This window comes from Lissotriton vulgaris, chromosome 4_1 (genome assembly GCF_964263255.1).
Source record: "Lissotriton vulgaris chromosome 4_1, aLisVul1.2, whole genome shotgun sequence".
Taxonomy (NCBI): Eukaryota; Metazoa; Chordata; class Amphibia; order Caudata; family Salamandridae; genus Lissotriton; species Lissotriton vulgaris.
In genome coordinates, this window is record NC_141691.1 from 1,174,175,217 (window position 1) to 1,174,201,269 (window position 26,053).

General features: G+C 45.4%; 1 protein-coding gene across 2 annotated transcripts in view; it reads left to right on the forward strand.

The window, feature by feature from the left end:
* The window catches only part of PIGN (phosphatidylinositol glycan anchor biosynthesis class N), a 1,076,629-nt gene that overhangs the window by 1,014,563 nt on the left and 36,013 nt on the right, over positions 1-26,053 (forward strand). For both annotated transcript variants that reach the window (XM_086965406.1, XM_086965407.1), the window contains exons 27-28: positions 12,434-12,507; positions 15,648-15,690. In XM_086965406.1, the coding sequence (XP_086821532.1) occupies positions 12,434-12,507; positions 15,648-15,690 (117 nt within the window). The remainder of the gene's footprint in view (positions 1-12,433; positions 12,508-15,647; positions 15,691-26,053) is intronic.

Here is a 26,053-nt window from a genome sequence, read left to right on the forward strand (position 1 = left end):
GACAATATTAGTTTTAATGCCATCTTGTAAAATTATCCTACAGAGATCTAACAGAGGCTGTTTGGAAGACAGTCATTTTTACCAGTAAAGTGGTTTCGAACTTCATATGAAACATTTGATCCAGTTATCAACATTCTTCCCTCTGCTTCCTCCTTTTAGAGCAAAAAAAAAAGTTTCATCATATCAGCTCCTGTCGACTTGCATCTCTGCCTTATTACTGAAATAACAAGTCTTATTCTATAGTTTTATGTGTGAAAGGACTTCAGGCAGGTCATTTCACTATGACTGGCGTCTTTTATCAACTTGTATTGTGAATTGTCCACACCACCTAAGACTCAAGATTTGACTCATTCTGTAAGAATTTCTGCAGCTGGTGTAATTCTGTTGAGAGGATTGCGAAGCCTTGAGATCTGTAGGATGATAACAGTGTCATCTACACTTTAGGCAGTCTTTACCTGTATGGACTTTTGAAGTTCTTACAGGAGTCATGTTTTCCCGTTTAATTTTGCAGAATGTTTTGTCTTATAAGTCTACTTCTCCAGTCCCTTGGTTGCCATCAACCAGACTGGTGCTAAGAGACACACACAAAATAGGTACACTAAGGAGTGGTTACTTACCTCCCTCCTCTGGAGAGGTATGGCCTGAGTTGGGTTTCTATTAATTACAGAGCGATATATGGGAATGTGTGGAAAATGCACTCAAAGTGTATCAGGTATGTTTTAAAAGATACTATTCTCCAGTGCTGTTTTTAACTTTAGAAGACATCTAGGTATCTAGTCTGTCCAAGACAGCCACTGTTTCTCCCTGAAACTGGTTACTAATTTAAAATGTGAAGCAACTCAAAACAAGAGAGGTATCCTCGCAAAACATCATTAACGACATATACACAAATTTGTTTTGTTTTAAATGTATCTTTATTGAATTACATGCCCTAGGCAACAGTAATCAAGTGCAACTCCAAACATTGCATAGCATAAAGTCAGCTGTGCCGCCCACCTTCTCCCCACCCCAACACAGTATGTCACTGGAAAGCAGTGTCCTTCAACGTTGGTATTGTCTATCCTAATCAGCAGGTTGGGAGATGCCATGGTTGTCCTCGTGTCCACCTCCATCCCGGCAAAAACACACACTCTACCATATATGTTGCACCAGGTGACTCTGCTAAATCGATGACACCTCTTGCTCAGTGTCTGACTCTCCTTCAGGCTCCATAAGCCCATCCAGCATGCCCCCTCTTTTGTAAATCCTCCTCCACTTTATCATCAGTGTGCACTTCTCTCATTCTTCTTTCCTCTGCCAGTGCCCATTCCCATATATCTTTTTGGCAGGATACATAAGTAGGGGCACTAGGGAACAACCAGTGCAACACCTTACATTTCGAAAACTTCTGAAAACCACACTGTTCAAAAATGATATCTAGTTTCCATCTCACGCCTCCTGTTTACCGGTTTCCAAAAGCGCAGAGATACTCCAGTTAGAGTGGATTCAAGCACTATACAAACCAACAAATAAATAAATAAAATAAATCTATGTTTACACAGCACCAACCCCAGAGAGGCAAAGCAGAATCTGATGCTCACTTATTTTGGGTGTGTTATTTGCCCCAGCAAGATGTGGTGGAGCGTACTTTCTATACCAATGTTGGAAACTTGTTTTAGGGTTATCACTACCTCCTGCCAGAATGCCCATAAGGAGCTGCACGTCCGTGTCATATGTTGAAACGTGGCTCTGGGTATACACACCTAATTCAGGCTGATGATGTACTTGGGTATATTTTGTGTAACCTAGTACCTCATGTAGTCTCACCACCAGTGATTGCACTGCTATGGCAAAGAATAATGGTGAGAGCTGGAATCCCTGCTTCATGCCCCTTTCAACCGACCAGCTGTGGGAGACTGTGCCTCCAAACAGCACTCAATCTTGAGAGTCAGTGTACAACAATCTAACCCATGTCCGAAACTGAGATTCGATGTCCATGTTCTCCATCACTGCAAACATAAATGCCCAGTCCATGGTATTGAATGCCTTTTCTATTTCCAAGGCTACCCACACATCCTCCACATTCATACAGGTGGTCTCATGTATGACTGACTGATTGAAGTTTTTTATTAAGCGCTCGAATGCCGCGGCGTCTTGGCGCTGTAGATTAGAAGGCGATGTGAGGCAAATCAGGGTAGGGAAAACAGCCATGTTTTCAGGGATTTTCTGAACCTCAGTTTGGAGGCTTGTGAGCGAAGTTCAGCAGGCAGTGAGTTCCAAAGTTTGGAAGCCTGATTAGAAAAGGATTTTCCACCCCAACGCACTCTCCGGATTCTAGGCACACAGACCAGGTCTTGATTGGGCGATCTTAGAATTCGGTTGGGCACATATCGCGGGAGGAGTTTGGCCAGATCATCCAATCCTTTTCCGTGAACGGCTTTGTGGGCCAGGCAGAGGGCCTTAAACTGAACTCTGCGCTTAATTGGCAGCCAGTGTAGCTCTCAAATGGCACGGGAGGTGGGTTGACGCCTTGGCAGGTTCAAAAGAACCCTGGCGGCCGCGTTCTGGATAGCCTGCAGCTTGATCATTTGCTTCTCTCCCGTACCAAGATAGAGAGAGTTGCAATAGTCAACCCGAGACATTACCAGGGCGGCAATAACAGTCTTTTTTAAGGTGGGTGGGATGTAGGGCAAGATCTTTCTAAGTACCTTCATCGTATGAAAACAGGCAGAGGTGACTTGATTAACCTGCGCCCTGCAGGAGAGGTTTTTGTCCAATAGAAATCCAAGGTTTCTGACCTTCTCGGCTGGAGTTGGACAACAGCCGGCTTCCGGGGGCCACCATAGCTGACTCCATATTGAGGGCTTCTGACCGAATTCTATGACTTCAGTCTTCTCAGTATTTAATTTCAGAAAGTTTTGACTCATCCAGTTTTTCACATTCAGAAGGCAATTCCTGAAACGCCCTGCAGTTGCTTCAATAGAATCGGAGACAGACACTATGATTTGCGTGTCGTCTGCATAAGACACTAATCTTAGGCCATGAGATTTTATCAGATCCGCCAAGGGGGTGACATATAGATTGAACAAGGTTGGTGATAACGCCGACCCTTGTGGGACTCCTCCAGGAAGAGTGAATTCCTCTGATTTAAGTCCATCCCAGTAAACCTGTTGGATTCTGCCTGTCAGGAATTATGCTAAGAGGGCCAGAGCGGCATCAGAGATGCCCAGATTTTCCAGTAGGACCGAGTGGTTGACGGTGTTGAACGCCGCGGTTAAGTCAAGTAATATGAGGGCCGTTCTTCCACCGTCATCCATAGTCTTCCTGATATCCTCTGTTGCCAATATGAGAGCTGACTCAGTTGAATGGCATGCTCCAAAGCCATGTTGTGTAGAGTCAAGAAGGTTATTCTTCGTTAGAAAAGTAATCAGTTCTAAGTTCATGGCTTTCTCGAGGATTTTAGCTGGTAGAGGCAGACAGGAGATGGGCCGATAGTTTTTAGTTTCAGAGGGATTGAGTGATTCTTTCTTAAGAATCGGGCGGATACAGGCTTTCTTCCAGATTGAAGGGAAAGAGCTCGAGCAGATAGCCTTGTTTAGTAGGGAGGTAATACATGGCTAAGCCTTGTGTGCCGCTTCTTGGGATAAACCTGCATTGGTCCTCATTTATCAGCGTCCCCTCCACTTAGTCAAGCCTATTGGCCAGTGCTTTGGCCAGTATTTTCATGTTAACATTTATCATGAAGAGGGGTTTGTATGACCCCATGGCCTCTGGGTCATTGTCTGGTTTGGGAAGCATGATTATCATAGACTCCCTCATAGAAGCAGGCAGTCTGCCCGTCCGTCTGGTCTCATCATAAACCTCAAGGAGTCGCTTGATCGGCTGGCCCCAGAACATGGTATAAAACTCTGCCAGAAGGCCTTCTGTTTCTGTCATCATCCTCACGACAAACCCTGTATGGACTCCAGTAGCTCCTTCAAAAGTGAGTCTCTTTTTAGTTCCAGTGCCTGAGCCTGGGAGAGCTTCAGTGTTGTGATTCCCTTCAAAAATTAATGTATTGTCCCAGTCTGTGGTGACTGGGGTTGTCTACCCACTCCTGCAAGGTATCGCCCGAGAGCCTCATTAAAGGCATGCTCGATCACCAGTCTTGTACCGTCTGTATCTACTAGGGTTAGGATACTGAGAGGTGTCCTTACCCTTTTCAACAACCAAACAAGAATCTGGTCAGATTTATCACCCAGTGCATGTAGCCCCTGCCTGTAATCTGTGCATCCCAGTTTATCAAGAGCATCCTAGGTCTCGCCCACTACACATTGGGCATCCAGAAGGTTTGTGGGCATAGGGTCCTCCCTCTGTAGGTCGATCAAGTGGTCTTCCACTAGTTCCAGTTTATTTTGTACTTGCCAACTGAGCCAATAGCACCAAGCACTCCCCCCGCAGCACCACCTTAAGTTCCTCCTCTTCTATCCCTCTACAGTCCGTCAATTCCCAGTTGTGCTCCATAAAAGTGTCTATGGCACGCCCTATGCTTTCTTGGAATGAGGGATCTCCAAGTGCCTCCGAATGCAAATATCAGGTGGGTATTGAATTCCTGTGGTGTATGTCACGAGGAGTGGGTATGATCTGAAAAATCTGCCCAGGTATTGTACTCCCTGTACATGTGGTATCAGTGTCTGGGAGTCTATAAACCGATCCAATCGATCAAAGTGTTATGTACCGCAGAGTGATAGGAGAATTCCCTAGTGTGCGCCTGACATTCTGCAGCCAATATCCTCAATCATCAGCCTAATTGTGCCTGACATGCCCAGTTCTGTGCCACCTCCCTGGGGGTGCCTATCCATTGCCCAGTTTTGAATGCAATTGAAGTTCCCATCCCACCATATGGGAATATCAAGTTAGGGTAGTATTTGATCACATACTCTATGGAAATACCCATGGTTGTCCGTGTTGAGTGCATAGGGGTTGGCCCATGCACTGTCCCACACTCCATACAATACTATAGAACGCCCCTCCACATCAGCCACCTTACCCATATACTGTTATGGTACCCAGGAGCTATCCATAGCGACACCTCCCTTGCGTATGCTGAGCAGATTGTCAAGAATAAGTTAGCCCCTTCCCCACTTCTGCTTCTGTTTGCTCTCTTCCTCCATAGTCAAGTGTGTTTCCTGAAGTAATGCTATCTGGATTGTGTATCTCCTGAGGTAAGAGTGTACCCTATGTCTTTTAGTGTAACCATTCAGGCCCGTACATTCCACTTGAGTAGTTTTAGTGGCATGTTATGTTATGTTATGTTAGAGTACATTTTTATAGCGCTCGGCTACTCTAAAAGAGTGTCCCGGCGCTTTCCACAGGCAACTTACAGTGTAGAATCAACATAACAAGTAAAACAGAACCCAAAAGAGAAGGAAAAAGAAACCCACCTAAACAGAGTGATTAAAAAGCCACGTCTTCAAATTCTTCCTAAATTGAAGCAAGTTGGGGGTGCTACGAAGTGCCAATGGAAGCGAGTTCCACAGCTGGGAGGCCTTAAGGCTGAAAGAGCGCCCCCCAATGCGGGCCTTCCTCACGCGTGGAACCACAGCAGTGAAAAGGGATTCTGAACGCAGTGAGTGAGCCGGGCGATAGAAAGCTAATCTTTTCTTCAGATATCCAGCGCCTGAGCCAAACAAAGCCTTGTGCATCAGCGTCATAGATTTGAAAACAATCCGCTTCCGGATTGGAAGCCAATGGAGCGTCTGCAGCAACACAGAAGCCCGAGCTCGTCTGTGCAGACCAAAGATTGCCCGGGCTGCCGAGTTCTGTGCCACCTGCAGACACTGGACCAAATAGTCCGGAAGGCCTAAGAAAAGGGCATTAGCATAGTCAAGCCTAGATCCGATGAGCGCCTGCACCGTAATCCGTCTGTGCTCCGCAAACAGTAAGGGAAGAAACTTACGGAGCATTCTGAGGATGCCGAAGCAGGTGCCGGACAGGCCAAGGATGTGCGCTCTCAGAGAAAGTTTGTTGTCAAGCTTAACACCCAGGTTCTTGGCAACCAAGGATGATTGTGCCGGAGGACACATGGCGGCCGGCCACCACTGCCGCCACTCGGGCTCGGAGGCACAGCCGAAGAATAAAACCTCCGACTTGCTGGAGTTGGCCTTCAGACAATTTAGCTGGAACCAGCTGAAGACCCTGTCCAGGCAGTCCCGGATTCTCTCCCCATCAAATGTCTGGTCTTTTTCACATGTGAAGAGGAGTTGTGTGTCATCGGCGTAGGACACGATCTGGGCTCCGTAAGCCTCAACCACAGCCGCCAGGGGGGACATAAAGATGTTAAATAATGTCGGGCTCAACACAGAGCCCTGTGGAACCCCAACACCCAATGGCGGCATCTCGGCGGAGCTCTGGGAAACCCAGACCGTCTGGCGGCGGCCCTCCAGGAAAGATGTAAACCATCTGAGCACCGTGCCCCTTAGGCCGATGTCGTAAAGCCTGGCGATCAGCGCTTTATGGGGGACGGTGTCGAAAGCCGCCGACAGGTCCAACATGACTAGCATGGCCTTGCCACCCCCATCCAAGGTCTCCCTGATGATCTCAGAGACCTCCACCAACGCTGTTTCCGTACTGAAATTCGGACGGAAACCGGATTGGGATGGATGGAGCAGATTGTTAGACTCCAAGAAGTTCGACAAGACGCCATGAACATGTTTCTCAGTAATCTTGGCCAAGGCCGGGAGAAGTGAAATTGGCCTATAATTGGCCAAGACCTCGGCATCAAGACCAGGCTTTTTCAGGAGGGGGATCACCATCGCCCTTTTCCAGGAGCGTGGGACACTCCCCTCGCTCAAGGAGGCATTGAGGATCGGGTTGACCAGAGGATTCACCACTGCCGCCATCCCGGCCAAGAATTTGGCGGGGCAGGGGTCAAGTGGGGATCCAGATTTAAGACTGGCTAACAGAGTCCGGGACATGTCACTGGAGACAGATGGAAAGTCCTCCAGGATAGCCATGGACATGGCCGGTGTTCCAAGTCCTGCCCCAAGATCACAGCAACCCTCCGCCGTGCTCTCCGAGAAGGAGGCCTGAATAGCCTTAATCTTGTCGGTGAAAAAGGTGGCAAGATCACGCGCCCACACATCAGGTGAAACAGGCGGAGGTGAATAAGAGGTGGGAGACGTGAACTCCTTCACAATCGTGAAGATCTCCTTACAGGAGTTCGCCGAAGCCTCTATCCTCCTGGCGAGGTATTCCCGCTTGGCACCAAGAACATCACGGTGATAGGCCTTCACCGCCGACCTATAGACAAGTTTGGCCTCCCCATCATATTGATGGCGCCAGGCCCGCTCAGCAACCTTACATAGGCTGCGAGCCATGCGTAGCGCCTCTGTGAACCAAGGCGCAGATTGCCGTTTCGCCGAGGACCGGGGGGTTACCCTGGGAGCAAGGTCATCTAACCTCTCAGTCAGCCATTGCTGCAGGGCCTCCGTGTCTCTTTCCGCGTGCTTGTTGATATCTTGGTCTTCTATTTCTTCACCTGCAACCACTGTAAACCTCCCACCCTCTTGTTATTCAACTTTGGACCTGCATTAGTGTACTCTACTTTACGTGTACTGTTGTGTGCCTTGAGTCGGAACCAAGTGCCCCCTCCCCGGGTGTACACTATAGGAAACATAATTCCCAATATTGCCACCGGAACTATCGGGTGACATAAACTCCACTTAAACCAATTTAACAATAAAACATATTAGAACGTTGGAATGTTGGGAGCTCCATTGAAGACAATGGAGTGCTCCCTGCTTCTACGGTCCAATAAAGGCCAGCAGAGCAACATTCCAATGTTTTTCAAAGGCCTCTAGGAGCTCGAGGGGATTTAAATCCCCTCAGGCTTTCGAGAAGCCTTTGTTCTATTTCTTTGAACATTCTGCCCTCCAGTGGCAGAATGTTCTAATAGCCTTATAGCCCTTCGTAGCAGGGCTTTACCGGCTATTAAAGTCCTGTCCCTTGTTAAAGTCATTCGCCTTCGGCTCGAGCCTTTAATAGCCGGTATAGCCCGCTACGGCGGGCTATAAGGCTATATTATAGTCCTGATAAACGCCCCTTCCCTGGTCCTTACATGTGTGGAGAGATGCGACCCCTAGGAGGTCACTTAAGCCTGAAGTGCAGATAGATAGTCTCCCTGTAGTCCATCTCTCAGCCGTCCTGTCTTCAGGGGTGGTGGGGGCCTTTCCTCATCCTGGGGCTCCCTCTTTCCTCCGCTATCATTGTCCATTATACACAGGAGTCCGACATGGAATTTTGGACCTGCCTCAAAGTTATTGCCTTTTTGCAGGTATTGCAGATTATTGTCTTGTCAAGGTAGACAGTTTAGCATTGTATCTCTGTTGGCATCGCTGCTCCCCCTCAATCCTTTCCCTTAGCAACCTTACCTTGTAGCTAGCCTACAAGGTAAGGTTGGACCTTAGTCCCCCTCCTTGTCAGTCCAGAGATGGATCCCCTTCTGGTCCTGATTCCGCCTGTAAATTTGTGCCAAGGAGTGTCTGTTCCAGCCCCTGTGTGTCATCCTGTTGCACTACTACCCAATTATCGGTGTCGTCTGTTGCGTTAGGAGCTGGCCATTCTGCTGTGTGTGAACCTGTTAGTGCCCCTTCTACCCACAAGCCATCTTGTGCGAGGTGCGTTATATTCTATCTCAGCACTCCAGCCAGGCCAAGGCATCTTCAGGTATGGCGAGGAAGTGGGCTGCCCCCTGAAGAATTACTTTTAACTTGCCCGGGAAGAAGAGCATGTATCTAAAGGTCATTGCTCTTAACATATCCTGGACTGGAAGAAAAGATTTGCACAATCCCTAGACTTTTTGTGTGTAGTACGGGAACACTCTATGATGTGGCTGTCAAATCTAACTTCCCCTTTTTTAATGAGCCATTGCAACAGCATGTCCCTGTCTTTATAGTTACGGATTCTAGCTATGAAGGCCCTAGGCAGTGCCCCCAGCAGTGGCATCAGCACCAGCGCCTGCTAAAGGGTGAACATCTGGGACAGTCCCTCTGATCGTACCACCTGTTAAATCCAGCGCTCCGAGAACAGCTCTGGGATCGTACCGTCAGCTTGCTCCGGTCACCCCACGAAGTGAAGGTTATTTTTACGTGGCCTGTCTTCCGTGTCTTCCACTCTACAGTCTAGGGTGTGGGTCACATCCGACAGCGAGCTGACCTTGGCCTTCAACTCCTTGATATCCTCCGTACAGACAGCCAGCTCCATTGATCTCACCTATGCAGTTGCTCGTGTGTCTCCGTACCATGGTGCGCTTCTCTTAGATCTCTCCACGAATGCTGTGCAACGTGGATCAGACTAATGGTCCGACGTGTCCAGCAGCCATAACCATCTTGGTGATTAACCAATACTGCCCAGGAGGTTGCTTCTCCAGTGTCGCCCGAGCGGCTGCCCCTTCCTTTCACTCGTAGGCGTCCTGTAGCCTTGTAGGCTGTCACGCCCTGTACCCCTCTCCAGGGCCTGCCTCTTGTCTGCTCCTGGTTGACCGCTCACTCTACGCATCCAGGGTCCAGTGTCTTCACTCCGGGTCCCGCCTGTATCCTCAGCGCCAGCCGACAGCCCCCTTCTGCCATTGCAGTGCCTCCCGTCCACTACTCTCCGGTTGAGTCTGAGCCCAGCCGCTCTCTTGCTCGTGCTGTGGCTCCCACTCAGATAGTGCCTGTTCCGCGATTAGTGTGAGGCACGGCCCTCTGCCGCCACCACCCCCCATGGCTCAGGGTTCCCTCGGCCACTTGGCCTCACCGCTACCATCTCTCGTATCTGCAATCTTAGTACAACCATGGTAGGGCACTTCTAGGTGCAGTTTGGTGGAACCTTGTGTTTATTGAACTTTGGTTCAGGGCCAAGCGACACCCATGGTGTCAGTCTGAGGTATTTTGGTCCACTGGTAGTCGTACGGACCCAGAATGTCGATGGATCTCAGTGGGGCCTGTCCATTCACTGGACTAGAAGGTCCATACAGCCACCTTTTCCTTGTGTCTGGTGGAGAAGTTCTCACATCATTACCCTGTGATTTGGGCAAACATTCAAAGCCAAAAATGGTACAGAAACACATATAATATTAGTGCAAAAGCAACACTTACATGCTCTTAATGTTATTCCCTCTCTCTTTCCTTGTGTTAGTGTTTTTTTTTTTTGTAAGGAGTCTGTTTTCTTCTTTCATCTCTGGTTCAAATATTTTTAGACCAGAGAATAAATTACAGCTTTGCAGTTTTTAATTATTTGCTGTTCCCTAGCAGAAGATTCGTATTTTATTTGCAACATCCCCTGACTTACCTCACCGTGACATACAGAGTTTCATTTTTCACCATTTTTGTTGTTAGAAAATAATGGTCTAAAACAATGCAATGTAAACGGACATTAAAAACACATGAACAGTGAAACAAACAGAAAATATATCAAACTATTTTTAAACAAAACGAATGGTCCCGAAAAACCTTGGGGGCTAAGGGATTAGGTGGAAGCTCTATTACAAAGAGACAACTTATAATGTCTCCTTCACTCACTCGCTACTCGCTGGACATGAGAGGTGGTGATTTAAGATAAAATTCTCCTACTCATCATCATTCTTAGCACCTGATGTCAATGTCCAGTACTCTTAATAATGCAACAAGGGACTTCCTCTTCTTTTTTTTAGATAGATTTCTCTTTTTTATCTAACCTTTTCTCCAGGATTAGAACTGGAGTCATGAATATGTGATAAAGTAGATTGATAAAATAAAATTCAAGATGGAAAAAACTGAAAACCTGTAGAAATTACTTTTGGAGTGCAAACAGAAGCAGAAACAATACAGATGTAACAGGAGAAATAATATTTTGAAGAAGGAGCACCATTTAACTCTACTTAGTGAGGATTAAACAGAAAGAAAAGTTGCCATGCTTTGAACAATTCAACAGGACCACTTTTTATGTCAAAGCCTTTCAGACAGCTGTCTGGTTGCTAAAGACGTCATGGGGACATTCTGAAAGCTTCCCTTGGACTGCATTCTGCTCATTGCTTATTTTTGGCTTTGTAACTCACATTTGCTTGCTTTCTATTTGCTGGCTTTATTTATTTTAGGCTGCCCAGCATGTATTTGCCCCTCCCATGGAGCATAGCCTGATTACCACCTCTCCGACTCACTCCTTGTTTTCTTACAAGAGTGCTCGCTTTCTGTGAAAAGACCTTTAAATGTTCTTTTTACATTTGCTTTCAATTTAGGTCTAATGTCAGGCTCTCTCTTCTGAGAGAGCTTGGTGTTTAGTTTTTTCTCTGATTTCAAACCGAGGATTTATGTGACAATTTTGCTGGGTACTGGGGTGTACTGGAGGAAAGAGTGTAGGACGTTGTTTTTTCTAGATCATAAACAACATTTAAATATCTACAAACTAACTGCAAATATTTCAGAAGATGTCAGAATTAGGAAAGCACAAATGAAGCACATTTTTTTGTAATTCTGAAGTGTGGTGGTAACAAAAATGTTAATATGACCAAAATAATCAATACAGTAGGTGGTGCAATTTGCACAATTTATTTTTACTCAGTATAGTTTTATCAGTAAAGCTGTATGCCTGTGCAAGTGTAATGGTCATTGCAATTAAAATGTGTTGTCTGTATCGACAGTGTGCTACCACACCATGCATACTCCACTCTACACAGCTCCTTTCTACAACACTCTATGGCTCTCCACTGTACAATACTAAAAATTCCACTTTAGGCCCCTCCTCTCTACGACACTCTATTCCTCTCCACTTTACGACACCCTACTACACTCTTTCCACTCTACACCACTCCACTCTACACATTTTCACTCTATGCCCCTTCATTCTTCAACATTCCATTCCATGACACTCCACTCTACAACATTCTACGCCACTCCACTCTAAGACATTCTGTGCCTTTCCACTCTACTCCACTCTATGCCACTTTACTCTACTCTACACCACTCCTCGCTATACCAATCTACTCTGACACATTACTCCACTCTACGCCACTCCACTCTCCTCCATTGTACGGCACTTTATTCCACTCTGCCATACTTTATTCCACTCTACGCCACTCCACTCTCCTCCATTGTACGGCACTTTATTCCACTCTGCCATACTTTATTCCACTCTACGCCACCCCACTCTTCGACGCTCAATGCCACTCTACACATATGGAGGGAAAAATTGTAGTGTAGCACGCTCCAGAACACTTGCTGTTCGAATAAAGGTACAAGTAACTGCTTGTGCACAGACACGCATGAAAGTAAATGTATTGTGAACCATGTTTCCAGATATTCTTTTACAAACATCACAGTGTCAGCTCATTGTGTTCACGTGTAGGCCAGTAGTGATCAGTGTTCACAGATAATATTACTGTGAGATTCTAGGTTTTTATCGCCAACCTTCTTGTAAATATCTTTGTTGCCTTCCTGAAATGGCTGTTTTATTACAGGTTTTAATCCCTTTCGTCCTTGTGATGTGCGCCTTCGAAACTGTTCAGGTGTCAGCACAACTTTCTTCCAAAAGGTAATGTGGGAATTTAAATTGGTTTCCTTTTATGTTTTTTTGTAATATTGTTCTCAAGGTGAATGAAAACGTTTGTTGTAAAAAAATGTTGTCTCTTAGGTCCCCTGTGTATTTCAAAAGATCGAGCGGTGCACCTTTCACATCCTCAGGATGAATCATAGCACAGATGAAGGATTCACCATTCCTAGCTGCCCGCAGTGAACAAAAGTAGCGTTCTAAAAGCAAATTTTTCTGTTGAATGTTCTCAGCCAGTATGAGCCAACTATGTTTCCAGTTAATGTTACCTGATTTACGTGTCTCTGGTGTAGACACGAATCAATGCTAGCTTTAGTAATCTTATTACTGAATCTTAATATCGCACCCTGTGCACGTGCCACCGGATTATCAACGGGAGAGCTCCGCTCCCTTTGAAAGGATTGCTGACACCCTATGAGCCGTCTCGCTCTCTGAGATCTTCCGGCTCAGGACTTCTGGCAATTCCTAAGGTGTCCAGAGCCCGGATGGGTGGAAGATCTTTTAGGCACCTCGCAGCAGCCAGATGGAACAAGTTACCTATGGCGCTGCGATTAGAACCTTCAGAAACAATCTTTAGAGCCAAGCTGAAGACTGCTTTATTCACACAGTAGTTTTTCTATATTTGTAAGTTCTGGCAGGTATTAGCTCCTTAGCGCGGGGACACGCCGTTGTGCGTCACCATGCGCTCTATAAAACCCCCTAAATAGAAATAGAAATAGAAAATTCTGAAAAAAGTAACCTTTTACCTCCTGAACCTTGACCAACCGAGGATGAAGGTCATGTATTGATCTTTAAGAATTTAACCAGGGTGCAATACAAGATAAATGTTTTATATTCTGAGTTTTATATAGCGGGAACTCAAACCCAAAGGTATCAGGGCACTTTACGTGACCACCAGTTGCTTACAGACATATGCCCAGATTTGCCCAGAATCACAGGATGTTGAGCATCCCTGCCCAGACTCGAACCTGGTTCCCCAGCTTCGAGTTCGACCGCTCTAGCCCTTTGGCCACATCCTCTAGTGAAGTATGCTCAACCTCATAGGACACAGATACCGATATTTACCATTCACCAGCTACTCCTCAACATGAGCGGAGAGCTCGTACATCCACCCCAGCTGTAACCTTCCACCTGGCATCTGAGAGACCAGGATTCTGAAAAGAAATTCGCCATTATGGTTAGAAACAAAGGGAAGGGAAGGTTAAATTGTATTAGGAAAATGTCTCACGCAAATAAAAATACAAAGGAAGCATTCCATCCCACACAAAGTCCTGTAGACGACCTGGGCTCGTTTTCTGCCTGGCCCTCAGTCTGCTTCTCCCAGTGCACACACTGCCGGTTTCACCTACTTTCATTCTCTTATTGTAGTCATTGTAAGCTCCACTTTGAGCCTTGTTAGCTACACATCCACAATTAAGTCACCATCTCACCACGGTGCAATGCATCCATGAAACCTAAACATGCTTTCTACACTCCCTCTTGAATTTAGACCTTCACTCAGTCTCCCATTCGTAGTAGCAAAATTCTCAAGTATCTCTCTGTATGTATGAATTGATTAATATATAGAAAATACATAAATGGGAGGGGTACTGCGTGGCCCCTCTTCCCGAGCCTCCACAGGCCTTGGGGAGCCCACCCCCATTGCTGAAATTTGTGAAAAAGGGGAGGGCCAATGCGGCCCCCTTCCCTGGGCCATCAGAGCCCTGGGGAGCCCACCCCGGAGGCCAACCATAATCTATATGGGTAGGTAGGACACTTGACTCCCCTCCCTGATCCTTAGGAGGTCCCAAGGAGCCCACCCCAGGGGTGAATATTCTTTGAATGGGGAGAGGGCAGCAGACAGCCCCCCCTCCCGAGCCATGAGAAGCCCACCCCAGGGGCCAAAGAATTTCGTAATGGGTAGGGGTGCTGCTGGCACCCCTTCACTGAGAATAAAAAAGCTGCAGGGAGCCCACCCCCAGAGCCAATTACTTTAAGGAAGGGTGCCACTCACCCCCCATCCCTGAGACATTATTGGCCTTGGGGAGCCCATCCCCGTTGCCGGATCAATAGCTATGTTCCGGGAACCCACCCACCGGACATAACAGTTTCCCTGCTCGCAGTGGCGTGGGATGTTTGCTTGGCGAGAGAATTTTCAAATCTCTTGTCAAGTGGGAACAAGCACTAAGTCCACTCTCAGCTGGCGGTAGCTTAAAAACCTCCCCCGTCCGCTGTGTGAGGACTTTTGATCTGCAGTGAATCGGGCAAGGAAACAAATCAAAAGACTTCTCCCATCCGCAGGGAGCAGCTTTATTAGCTGCTCCCTGCGGGCAGGAATAATGCTACCTCCCGCTTTTTGCGGGGAGCTGCCTGGTGCTGTGGAGGCCTTGGGGCTCCACCCGCGGACCCAGTGCCACTATGCTGGGTGCCCTGTGTGGGCACCAGGGCACACCCACCTTTAATTTAGCATTTCCCCGTGGCTCAAATCAGCCTGAGAAGGCAGGGCCACATGACCGCTGGTAAAAATGTCACCAGGGGATGGGGTCCCAAGGCTTGAAATCGGCCCAGTGAGGGGGTTGCATGCCCTTCCCACCCCCTACGAAATATTGCTGGGCTTTGGAGGATGGGGTTCCCGGTTCTGAAATCAGTCTGGGGAGGGGGTTGTGTGCCCCCAACCCTGCAAAATGTCACCCAGCCCGGGGTATAGGGTCCCTGGGGCCCAAATCAGCCCAGGGAGGGCGGGCCCCATGCATCCTTTTACTAAATGTCACCAGGGGATTGGTTCCGGGGTCCAAAATTGACCCAGGGAGGGGGACCACGTGCGCCCGCTCACCTTCATTTAAAAGAGTGACCTTGGTTGATGGGGTGCCCAGGGCCTTACAAGACTTGTGGAGCCGGGCCACACAGCCTCCCTCCCCCTTTATTTAGATAAAGGGCCCGGGGATGGAGACCCTGGGAACGATAGTGCCTCTGGGAGAGGGGCTGCACAGCGGGAGGGTAGAGCACCCATCATAAAAAGGGTGAGTAACTTGGTTTTACTACAGTCTGTTCGGCAAGTATCTTTGATTTAGTTGTGCTCATTGCTTTTGGTTCAGATTCGTCTTGTGTCTAATTCTGTGCATCAATGTGTTGTTTTTCTGTTACAGTCTTTTCCTCATCGTCCTTGTGATCTCGGACATTATGGCTCTGGTAAGCTTCTTCTATTGTGTATTCTCAAATTAGAGAGAGTAACTGCACTCATTTTTTGTGAAAATCTGTTCCTTAAAGAAGTATACTAGGCAAGTTTTGGTATTTTAATGCCAAATGTCTGAACGACTCTCAGCGTATGGTAAGGAGATGTAACCATATAAATAAAAAGTGATTACTATCTTTATCTTTTTGCATACTTTTTGTTGCCAGTTAATGCCTATTTGAAGGACAAACTACATAGTATTTGTTAGAGAACCCAGTCGAGTTTGAAGCTCTGAAATAGCTACAATACATTCAGGTAAATTACGCCACCATTTTTTACCTCTCTCACTCTTTTCTTCTCATTTCCTAATTTACAGATCTATCACCATACCAAAATCTTACATAGTGTTCCTAAAACGTATTCATTAATCCTTTTTTTTTATAGTTTTGGACACTGCCAACCATGTATTCTTACATCCACTTACAAGTATTTTTTTACAAATAAGGTTGAATTATTAGGGGGAGCGTTTAACAGTACTCAGTGGAGATACTTTGGCTCCTAGATACAGCTCAAAAAAGAGACAACAGAGATAAATCAGTCCGACCGGCCGTTGAGGCGAAGTCTGTCCATTTAGCGTTACTCACCATTTAAGAGTACTGTAACATTTCGTTTTTGCACCCACCAATCTTTATTGAGACATTGAATGATTAGAGCACAACATGTTGCAGGAAGGGTGCACACCAAGAATTATTTGTACAAAGGTCTTGATGATAAAGACTCACTGGGTTTCTGAGAATTCCTCCAAGTTGTTCTTGATATAGGTTCACAGACTTGGGCACAGAATAACAATTAGCAGCATTCTTTGTTGTAGGCTGTCCTTGATAGATGCAAAGCTCCATATCGTAACTACTGTGATTGGTTCGACAAATAAGAGGTGGACCACTTTAGAACTACTCACTCAATGCACATCTGTTCTTTTAGGATGTTAATCAGAGAGAAGTGTTTGATGGTATTGAAAGCAGCCGAGAGCTCTAGCAGCAGACAGGAGTTCACTGAGCTGAGAAGTGGAGTGAGTCGAAGTGGAGTGAGTCGTCAACAATATGCGGAAGCTACAGCCCTTTCTGAATGCAGATTGGAAATGTTGAGGAGGTTGTTTGTCTAGATGTAGAGAGAAGGTTGGGAGGCTAAGCAGTTTTTTGCTACCTTCCCTAAGAATGGAAGGATTTAGGCAAGACAGGAGTAATTCAGGTCATTGGCATCAACAGAGTGTTTTTTAAAGAGTGGAAAGACGTGGCTGATTTTTAAAATGTCGGTAAAAAGGTGGTGCTTAAATGTGCAATACACCAGGGTGATCCAGTAGGATGGCAGATGTTTGGCAAGTTCCTTGTGAATGGAACTAGGCATTGCATCAGAGAAGTGGTTTACCCTTGCTTATAGTTTCAAGACTTAGTTGAAATGCTATCAGATCCACTGAGGATTTAAACTTTCACTTGAAGTCGAAATTCCCAAGTCTTCCAGCTTGTTTTCTGGTGCATGGGCCTTAATATTGGATGTCTCATTGTTTGTCTGTTTACTCACTTTGAGTAGAAGTTGTGGTTGATTTTTAGATGTGATTTAATGTTTGAGGACTTAGCTTTGAAGATGAATGATTTGTACTTTCTTCTGGCAGCCATGGGTCTACTCAGATTGGATGGAAAAGGGATATTGACTTCACTTTTTCTTAAGTTGTCTCAAATATTTTCTTTTAACAGTTAGATATTTCGAGAGCCATCAGAGAGAAGGTTTTGGCATTTTCATCTTACTATTGAACTGAACTTATTCAGCTATCGGGACATCCATGCAACTATTGTATAATCTCTGACATTAATATTTATTGCTGAGAACCAGGGGAGAGACGGTTAAAATAAGTCTTTTTAGCAGGAGCACTAATATAATTATTTTTAATATCATGAAACCTTATCTTTTTTTAGTTGATATGACATTTTCCGACGGACGAAGGTCAATGTGAAAGAAATCTGAAGGCGGTCAGACCTATTAACTGGAATTAGGTCCTTTTTGGTCAGAAGTGTATATTTTTAAATGATCAGATCCAGAATGGAACTTTTTAAGTGCATGGGTTTTTTGACAATGTTGGAACAAATTGTTGTTGCATATACATTATGAAAGCACATTAACAGGTTTATTGTTCTCATCACCCCAGGGCAGTTTAAAATCACCAAACAAGGTGGTGACCTCAAATATTATGGAACTGATTCACAAAGGTAATTTTTGAGTAAGTTTACACATTTGTGTAAGCGTGCTACTTTTTGGTATTCTCAAACTCCAAATATAGGTTACTACTAAGAATAAAAAGAAACAATATTAAGTCAAACAAAAGACATGGCCAACCACTGGTACAGTAACACCAGTTCATTGAAAATAAGCTTTTTATTTTTCCTATATCTTACGATGCAGATAATCTGGGAGCCTCCCAATAATAAAGTGTAGGAAAATTTTTAAAACGTGTTTAACTGTGAAAATAAATTAAAAACAAATTATGTTAAATTGTAGTGTACCTTCATTTTTGTGTTTACTTGAACTGTAGAACGAAATGTATATAATATTACAGCACTATTAGATTATTTTTCAATTAAAACTTTTATGAAAATATGAAACATTTTAATATGCATTAATAATTGTGTAGAGTTCATAAATAATTTTGTATAAAATGTATTGTAACATTACTTTTTAAATTCAAAATTGGTTAACATATTTTATCATTAAATAGAAAATATGCACTATTTGTATATACTTTCTTTAGCATTTATTTATATTTAATTACATTCTTATCTTTTTAAAATAATTTATTCTAATTTAACATTATATCTTATGTGGTTTTATTTTAAGTCCCTCGCTCCATTATTTTCTATGGGAGGATGTTGCAATACCAGTAGTATGTACTGCTGGACTTACCACTGTTTTTTTGTTTAGTAGTCACTTATACTTTTGTTTGTGAATACCAAAAAGTAGTAAACTTACTCAAAAGTGTAAGTGATCTTTCTCCAGTAATGAATTGTCTTTCATTGATGCATATGCCTGAATCATTCCCCGTTGTCAGAGTGGGAGTCCCACGGTACATAAAAAAGCAATAATATGCCTATAGAAAACACCAAAACCTTGGTAATACCAACCAGGAAGTTAAGTAGCCCTAAGCTACAGTGTAAAAAACTTCCACACTCATGACTATCCTAGTCATTTTGTATAGACCAAACTGCAGCCAATCAGGCGACAGCACCCACCAGAATGTTCGCCCCAGAGGCTCAGGCTCTCAGATTTTCTACTGCACGTCGTGTGAAAGGGAGTCTTCCTGAGCTCTGCTCATTTTCTCCACAGCTTTGGTTGGTTTTTACCTTCTTCAAAATGTCATCTTCTAAATCACCCCTTCAGGCCTTGCGACTCTTGTGGGTATCCAGACCATGAGGTTAAGGAGTGTAAGATCTGCAGAACCTTTCCTCAGAAGACCCTCAGAGACAGGGAGAGTTGTCTTCTCCTGTGGCTCCAGAAGATCAAGGACCAGGATAACCCCTTTCTGAGGTAGGAAGCATAGCCTCTGGGTCAACTATGTTCTCTAGAAAAACTAAGGCTGAGGTAGATATAACTTCTCCTGGAGCAAAGGTGTTGAGAAAATCCCAATCCTCCAATGATTCTGGCGTGCCTTCAACTTCTACCTCAATAAAGGCATCTCCACCTTCTAAATCTGGTCCTGAAGCACCTCCGAGGAAATCTGGAAAGTCTTCATATTCCAAGGGTACTTCTCAAAAAGTTTTACCTCAGAAGAAGACATCGTCGACGGCAGTGTCGACGACGACTCCATCGTCGACGATTCTCAACGTCGACGCATCCTCGACAGTTACCTTCTCCTTGCCGAAACCTAAGATGGTAATGTCTTCAGCTTCTTCTCCGTCGACGCTAGTCTATGTGGCGGTTTGTCCCATCTCGTCGACGAAGGTAGTACCATCAATTGTCGACGCACCTCCGCCGACGAAGATTTTAAAGGTACCGTCGACGAGCTCATCGTCGTCAACACACACGTCGACGATAGTCATCCCGTCGACGAGCTCCTTGTCGACGAAGACCGCCCTCCCGTCAACGTCAGCCTCGTTGACGAAGATTACAATACCGTCGACGACGTCATCGTCGACGAAGATAACACCCCCGTCGACGACTTCATTGTCGACGAAGATTACAACGTCTGCGGCCACACCGTCGACGAAGTCTACCTCGTGGTCGAGATCATCATCGACGAAGATTGCCTCGTCGGCGAGAACACCGTCGGCATCGACTAAAATTACTGTTCCATCGACGAAGGCTGGTCCTTCTCCGTCGACGACACCGTCAACGGTTGTAGAGTCGACGCCTCCTCTCTCATCATATAAAGCGTTTCAAGTGTGGTCAGCTGCGCCTTCTGCAGTCTCTTTACCCTCGCCGTCTACGACAGCTTCACTATTAGAAAGACGGGGTTCATCTCTGACGGTTCTTTCACCGTTAAAGTTGCCAGAGCAACTATTAGATTCTGAGGAGGAGGAGGATCAATCTTATGAAGATGAAAGTTTTCATGCAGCTACACGTCCTTCTGAGATGCTTATAAAGAGTCAGGATGATGACCAGGAGGAAGAAGAGCAGTTCCTTGAGCCTACAGGTCGGGCTCCTGCTTCAGTACTTCGGCGCAGATGCCATTGGATATTCTTCACAATTTGCAATATATGTTGAGTGATTATTATCGCCGGTTCCTTCCATCCAAATTCCGGTGAATCACGCCTTTCAACACCTATGCCTCGAACATCTACGGCAGCGTTTAGACCTCCTAGACAATCTTCTCAGTTGCTAGTAGCGGATGAACGACCTACAGTTCCACCTTCGCCGATACCATCTCATCATGATCAGGATGATGTCACCTCTGATGAAGAAAGAGAGGAGGGAGAAGTGGATGGCAAATCAGTACTGTCAGAGTGGGATGAATATCAAGCTCAAACCCCTTCTCCAACTGGTCCACCTACTGCGGACTCTCCGCTGGTAGATATCAGAGGTTTTCATCTGATAATGGAAAGGGCAACAAAAAGATTTTTAATTACCATGGAAACAAATCAGGATGGATGTTTCCTGTATGACTTTAAAGATCAACCTCAGAGGCAGGTTAAAACAATCCCAATAATTGACTTTATTTGGAAGGAGGGTTTAAAGATAATGGCTACGCCAAACTCTCTCCCTGCAGTGTTACCTCGAATGGATAAAAAATATAAGGCGCCTCTCACTTCACCAGCATGCCTTATTGGACAGTCTAAGACGGATTCAGTTGTTACCCAAGCGGCGCAGAGACGAGCCATGAATACATCTTCACAAGTCACCAGTCCCCCTGACAGAGATTGGAGGTGTCTGGACTCAATTGGCAAGAAAGTTTTGACTATAGCTGCAACCACTGTCCATGCTGTGAACTCCCTAGCGATACTAGGGAGATATGATAGACAGATGTTCCCAGTTGGCAGGGGGGTGAGGCAGGGTGCGTTTTGGCACCGACCCTGTTTTGCCTATATGTGAATGGTGTAATATCGCATCTGGATACGGTCCCCAATAATGATGCACCCAGGTTGGCGGGCAGGAGGGTGCCGGCGATTATGTTCGCTGATGACATCCTCCTGCTTTCCAAGTCTCCTATGGGGATCCAACGTGTATTGGACGGCTTTGCGGACTTCTGTTATTGTGGCGGACTGGAGATTAACGCGGACAAAACGAAATGTATGATTTTCAATCCGCCGACATCTACGCGTTTGACGCCTATTTTGGGATCTGTCAGATTAGAGAGGGTACAGACTGTCCAGTACCTAGGGGTCGCGATAAATGAAAACTTGTCTTGGGGCCCCCAACAGGTTAAATGTCAACTGAAACTGTCCCAATTGGCGGGGGGAATCCTCAAGATGTCCAATACATCGTCATTTAAACCAGTGAGCCCTGCGCTGGAGCTCTTTATGGTGGGGAGCTCTGGAGGCACTCTTGCAGGCCCGAAATTTCCAATACGGAAAACAAATTTACGCGGCAGCTACTGGCGCTTCCCCAAAGTACACCGCTTCTTCAGCTAAGGTTAGATCTGGGATTGAGTTTTATACAGGATGAGCTCGCACTTAAACCCCTTAGGTTCTGGCGCAGGCTCTGGACAACACCAGAACTGCTGAACTACATGCTAGAACTGAAGGAAATATTAAATTGTAAAAGTGCAGCAAAAATTTCTTGGCTCGTCTTTCTTAAACAGGAATTTGGTAAATTGGGCCTGTCAGCTCTGTGGCATGATCCGGAAAGGGCGTGCCGTGAGGTTTCAGGCAAGTCCTTCACGAGGTCTTTTATGGATAACAAAATTAACACTACACTGTATGATTCTCACGCTGGCACCTTGACTAAATTATTTTTAACATTTAAAATATCATACTGCTTTGAGGATTTCATGGACGTTATCTTTCCCATTGGATCAAGGAAACTTTATTTACAATGGAGATATGGTACATTACCTTTAAGGGCTTTTACAAGCAAATGGTCTGCCTCAACGACCAAATCTTGACCTGGGTGTAGCTGTAGCTTAGAGGATAAACTTCATATACTTATTTTTTGCCCAGCCTACAGTAAAGCCAGGAAGTACTGGCTAGTACCGTTATGTAAAAACATGGGTTTCGACCAATGTTTGCATGTTTGCATGCTTTGAGAATCCTTAAGACATATACGTCCGGACACATTGTATTTGCAATTTCTTGTCAGCTATGTGGTCCAAGAGACGATTTTTAATTGCTAATGAATGCCAGGGTTGATTTTAATTATCTTTAAGGCTGTATGAATTGTACTATTTTATATGTGTTGTGGAAAAATTTGATTCAATTGTACTCTTTTATGGCAAAAAATGCAGAAATAAAGATTTTAAAGAAAGATAGGCAGATGTGGTCTGACATATCGCCATATATTAAGAAGCTTCAGGAGCCTGATAGGACTGAAGCCAAGAAAATACTGCATGAAGGAGAATGCACATCTGCTGAAATGATAGATGCAGCTGTGGATGTGGCAGCTACAGGTTTCAGGCAGTTGGCGGGAGCAGCAGTGCTGAGAAGGCAAGGCTGGTTTAAATCTACATCCTTCTGCCAAGAAGTTCAAACTAAGATCATGGACATGCCTTATGATGGAGAGTACCTCTTTGGTCAGCACGTTGATGAAGCTCTGCAGACCATAAAAAGGACACAGAGACAGCACGTTCGCTGGGAAGCCTACAATTCCTTAAATCGTCCTTTCGTGGTGCAAAAGGACGAGGCAATTTTTCCAGTAGAGGTGGATAATCTCATCAACGCCCGTATCACACCACACAGGGTAACCAAAGATACCAATCGTAGAAGCAGCAAAAGTAGGGTCAGAGAGGAAACAATTATTCACAAACAAGAAGGAAGTCTTCTTATCGGGGACGAGACACCAACAAAAATAAGTGAGACAGACAACCTGCCACCACCTCAACCCATTCCAAAGTTAAAGATTGGAGGAAGTATATCCCGCTTCTTATTAAATTGGTCCAAAATTACTACGGACAAATGGGTCCTGGACGTTTTATCCAAGGGCCTCGCTCTGGAATTAGTCAAAGCCCCTCCAAATTCTTCCCCAAATGGTCCACCACCAGCTCATCTCAAGGAGCTGTTCTCCCAAATTTATGTTATGATACGGAAAGGAGCGATCGAAAAAGTACCTCAATTACAAAGAGGGAGAGGTTTTTATTCGAGATTTTTCCTCATACGCAAGAAGTCAGGAGAATGGCGTCCTATCCTCGACCTGCGTGCCCTCAACAAATACCTCAAAAAACTATCCTTCCGGATGTTAACACTTCAAGAAATCCTCCAGTTCCTCTCAGAAGGGGATTACATGGCAACCCTCGACCTTCAGGATGCTTATTTCCATGTGCCCATCCTTCCCTCTCTTAAGGTTCAGAGTGGCTGGCAAAGACTTTCAGTTCAAAGTTCTCCCATTTGGACTCCTTTTAGCTCCCCTAGTTTTCACAAAGATGTTAGCCCCTGAGGCAGCTCATCTTCGTATGAAAGGCATTCAGATCTTTCCATATCTGGACGACTGCCTTATCAAGGCCAATTCTCTAAACACAGCAAAAGCGCACATTCAAAGATGCCTGTTGCTATTTCAGGATCTGGGCTTCTCAGTCAACTTCGAGAAATCCCATCTAACTCTGTCACAAAGAAAATCTTTTCTGGGGGTGACATTGGACACTCAGCTCACTCAGGTGTTCGTTTCAAAAGAAAGGCAGATAAAGATTCACAGAATGGCTTCCATACTCCTGAAAAAAGAGTGCGTTTCTGTTCGGAGATTCAAATCTTTCAAATCTTTCCTAGGGATGATCTCCTCCTGCATCCCTCTAATTCCCAACTGTCGTTCCCTTGCAAGAAGAACTTAGTCTCCAATGGGTGCAAGTGGTAGGATCATTCGAAGACATGATCAACATTAAGCATGGGCGGAAAATCCGTTCCGCTCGCGGATTTTGCGGATTTTCGGTAAATTCGCAATCCGGGAACTCTCGCGAATTTACAGAAAATCCGCAAATTCGCACGCAGCGGATTTTTTTGCTTGGTGATACAATATTGCGGCGTGCGGCGTTCACTTACCGTCATTCAGCGTTTGCCGAGTTGTTTTTCTCGATATTTTGCGAGTGCTGCGCCATTTTGGATCTTGCTGCGGGATCCCGCGGGAGTTTGGCGACGCATCGCGAGAGTTCGCAATTGCGAACATGTAGATGCGGCGGGCAGCAACAATCTTGCACTCGCGAAATTACAACATTTGCAATTCTGCGCAAGAAATCCACCAGCAAGCAGCATAAACCTTCGGAAAATGATGATTTTTATCAGAATACCTCCTCAGGTTGACATTTGCCTGCACTTTTTTGGATTTGAGGCCTTTTTGACTTTCTTTGGATCACTTTTGGATTAGAAATCAACTTTCACAAGTAAGTTTATTTGGGGCATTACAGTTGCTGTTCTGCAGAAAAACGAGTTTTGCAAAACTGAAAGCACTCAGCAGGTGCAAGAGTTCACTCATCATTAGTAACCATTCCCTGTAGTGCTTCCTGAGGGGCACCATTCAGAGTTCAGTTGCCTACGTTTGTTTGGGGCATTACAGTTGCTGTTCTGCAGAAAAACGAGTTTTGCAAAACTGAAAGCACTCAGCAGGTGTAAAAGTTCAAAGTCATCATTAGTAACCATTCCCTGTAGTGCTTCCTGAGGGGCCCCTCCAGAGTTCAGTTGCCTACTTGCAACTATTCTATGACCCTGCTCTGACCCTCACAGCAGGCTCATAGAATAGCTACAAGTAGGCCACAAAGGTCCTGGGAAAAAAATTGCACTGCTACAGAAAGCAAATTACAGATAAGGAAGCAGGTGCCAGACATGAAGTTTAAATTCAGTGACACATTAATCAACCCCAAATTAATTCATGTCAGTTGAAGCAGGGCAGGTGTGCTTGCTTTTCCCCCCCATAATCTACAGTGATGAATCAGAGGGTGGCAGTGATGTACCAGAGGGTGGCATGGGTGAATCAGAGGGTGGCAGTGGTGAAACAGAGGGTGCTGTGAACCTGTGAAGATGAACCAGACATAGAAACAACAAAGTCGCGACCGTTGCGAGCCGACAAGTAAGTTCGCAATTGCGAACTGGTACAAAACCCTCGCAAACTGGCAGAAACCCTTGCGAACACAAAAAAAATCCGCAAATTCGCGAGAATTCACGGATTGTGCTGATTGCGAGTTAGCAAATACGCAAATTCGCGAATGCCAGATTCGCAAAATTCGCCCAAAAAACTCCTCGGATGAGAAACACTATCCAATGGTAGATGCAAAGGAGCAACTTAAAGGAGGAATGTGCATTCCTGACAGAGGTGCCCAGATTTATCGTCACTACGGATGCTTCTCTGGAAGGATGGGGTGCTCTCCTTCAGGGAATGACGGTCAACCGAAAATGGAATGTACAACAGAAAACGTGGCACATAAATCTCCTAGAGCTGCGGGCTATCTTTCTAGCGCTAAAATCTTTTCGGACAATCATCGAGGGTTCCACGGTTCTAATTTGGACAGACAATACGACAAGTATGCATTATCTGAACAAACAGGGAGGTACAAAATCGGCCCTGCTATCTCGTCAAGCACAGGAAATTTGGAGTTGGGCCCTGGATCACAAGATCAGTCTTTCAGCGGTTCACGTTCCAGGGATCTCCAACGTTTTAGCAGACTCACTCAGCAGGTCTGCAGTATCCAATCACGAATGGGAAATCCATCAGCCGACCCTGGATCGAGTATTCCAAGAGTGGGGTCACCCCGACCTGGATTTG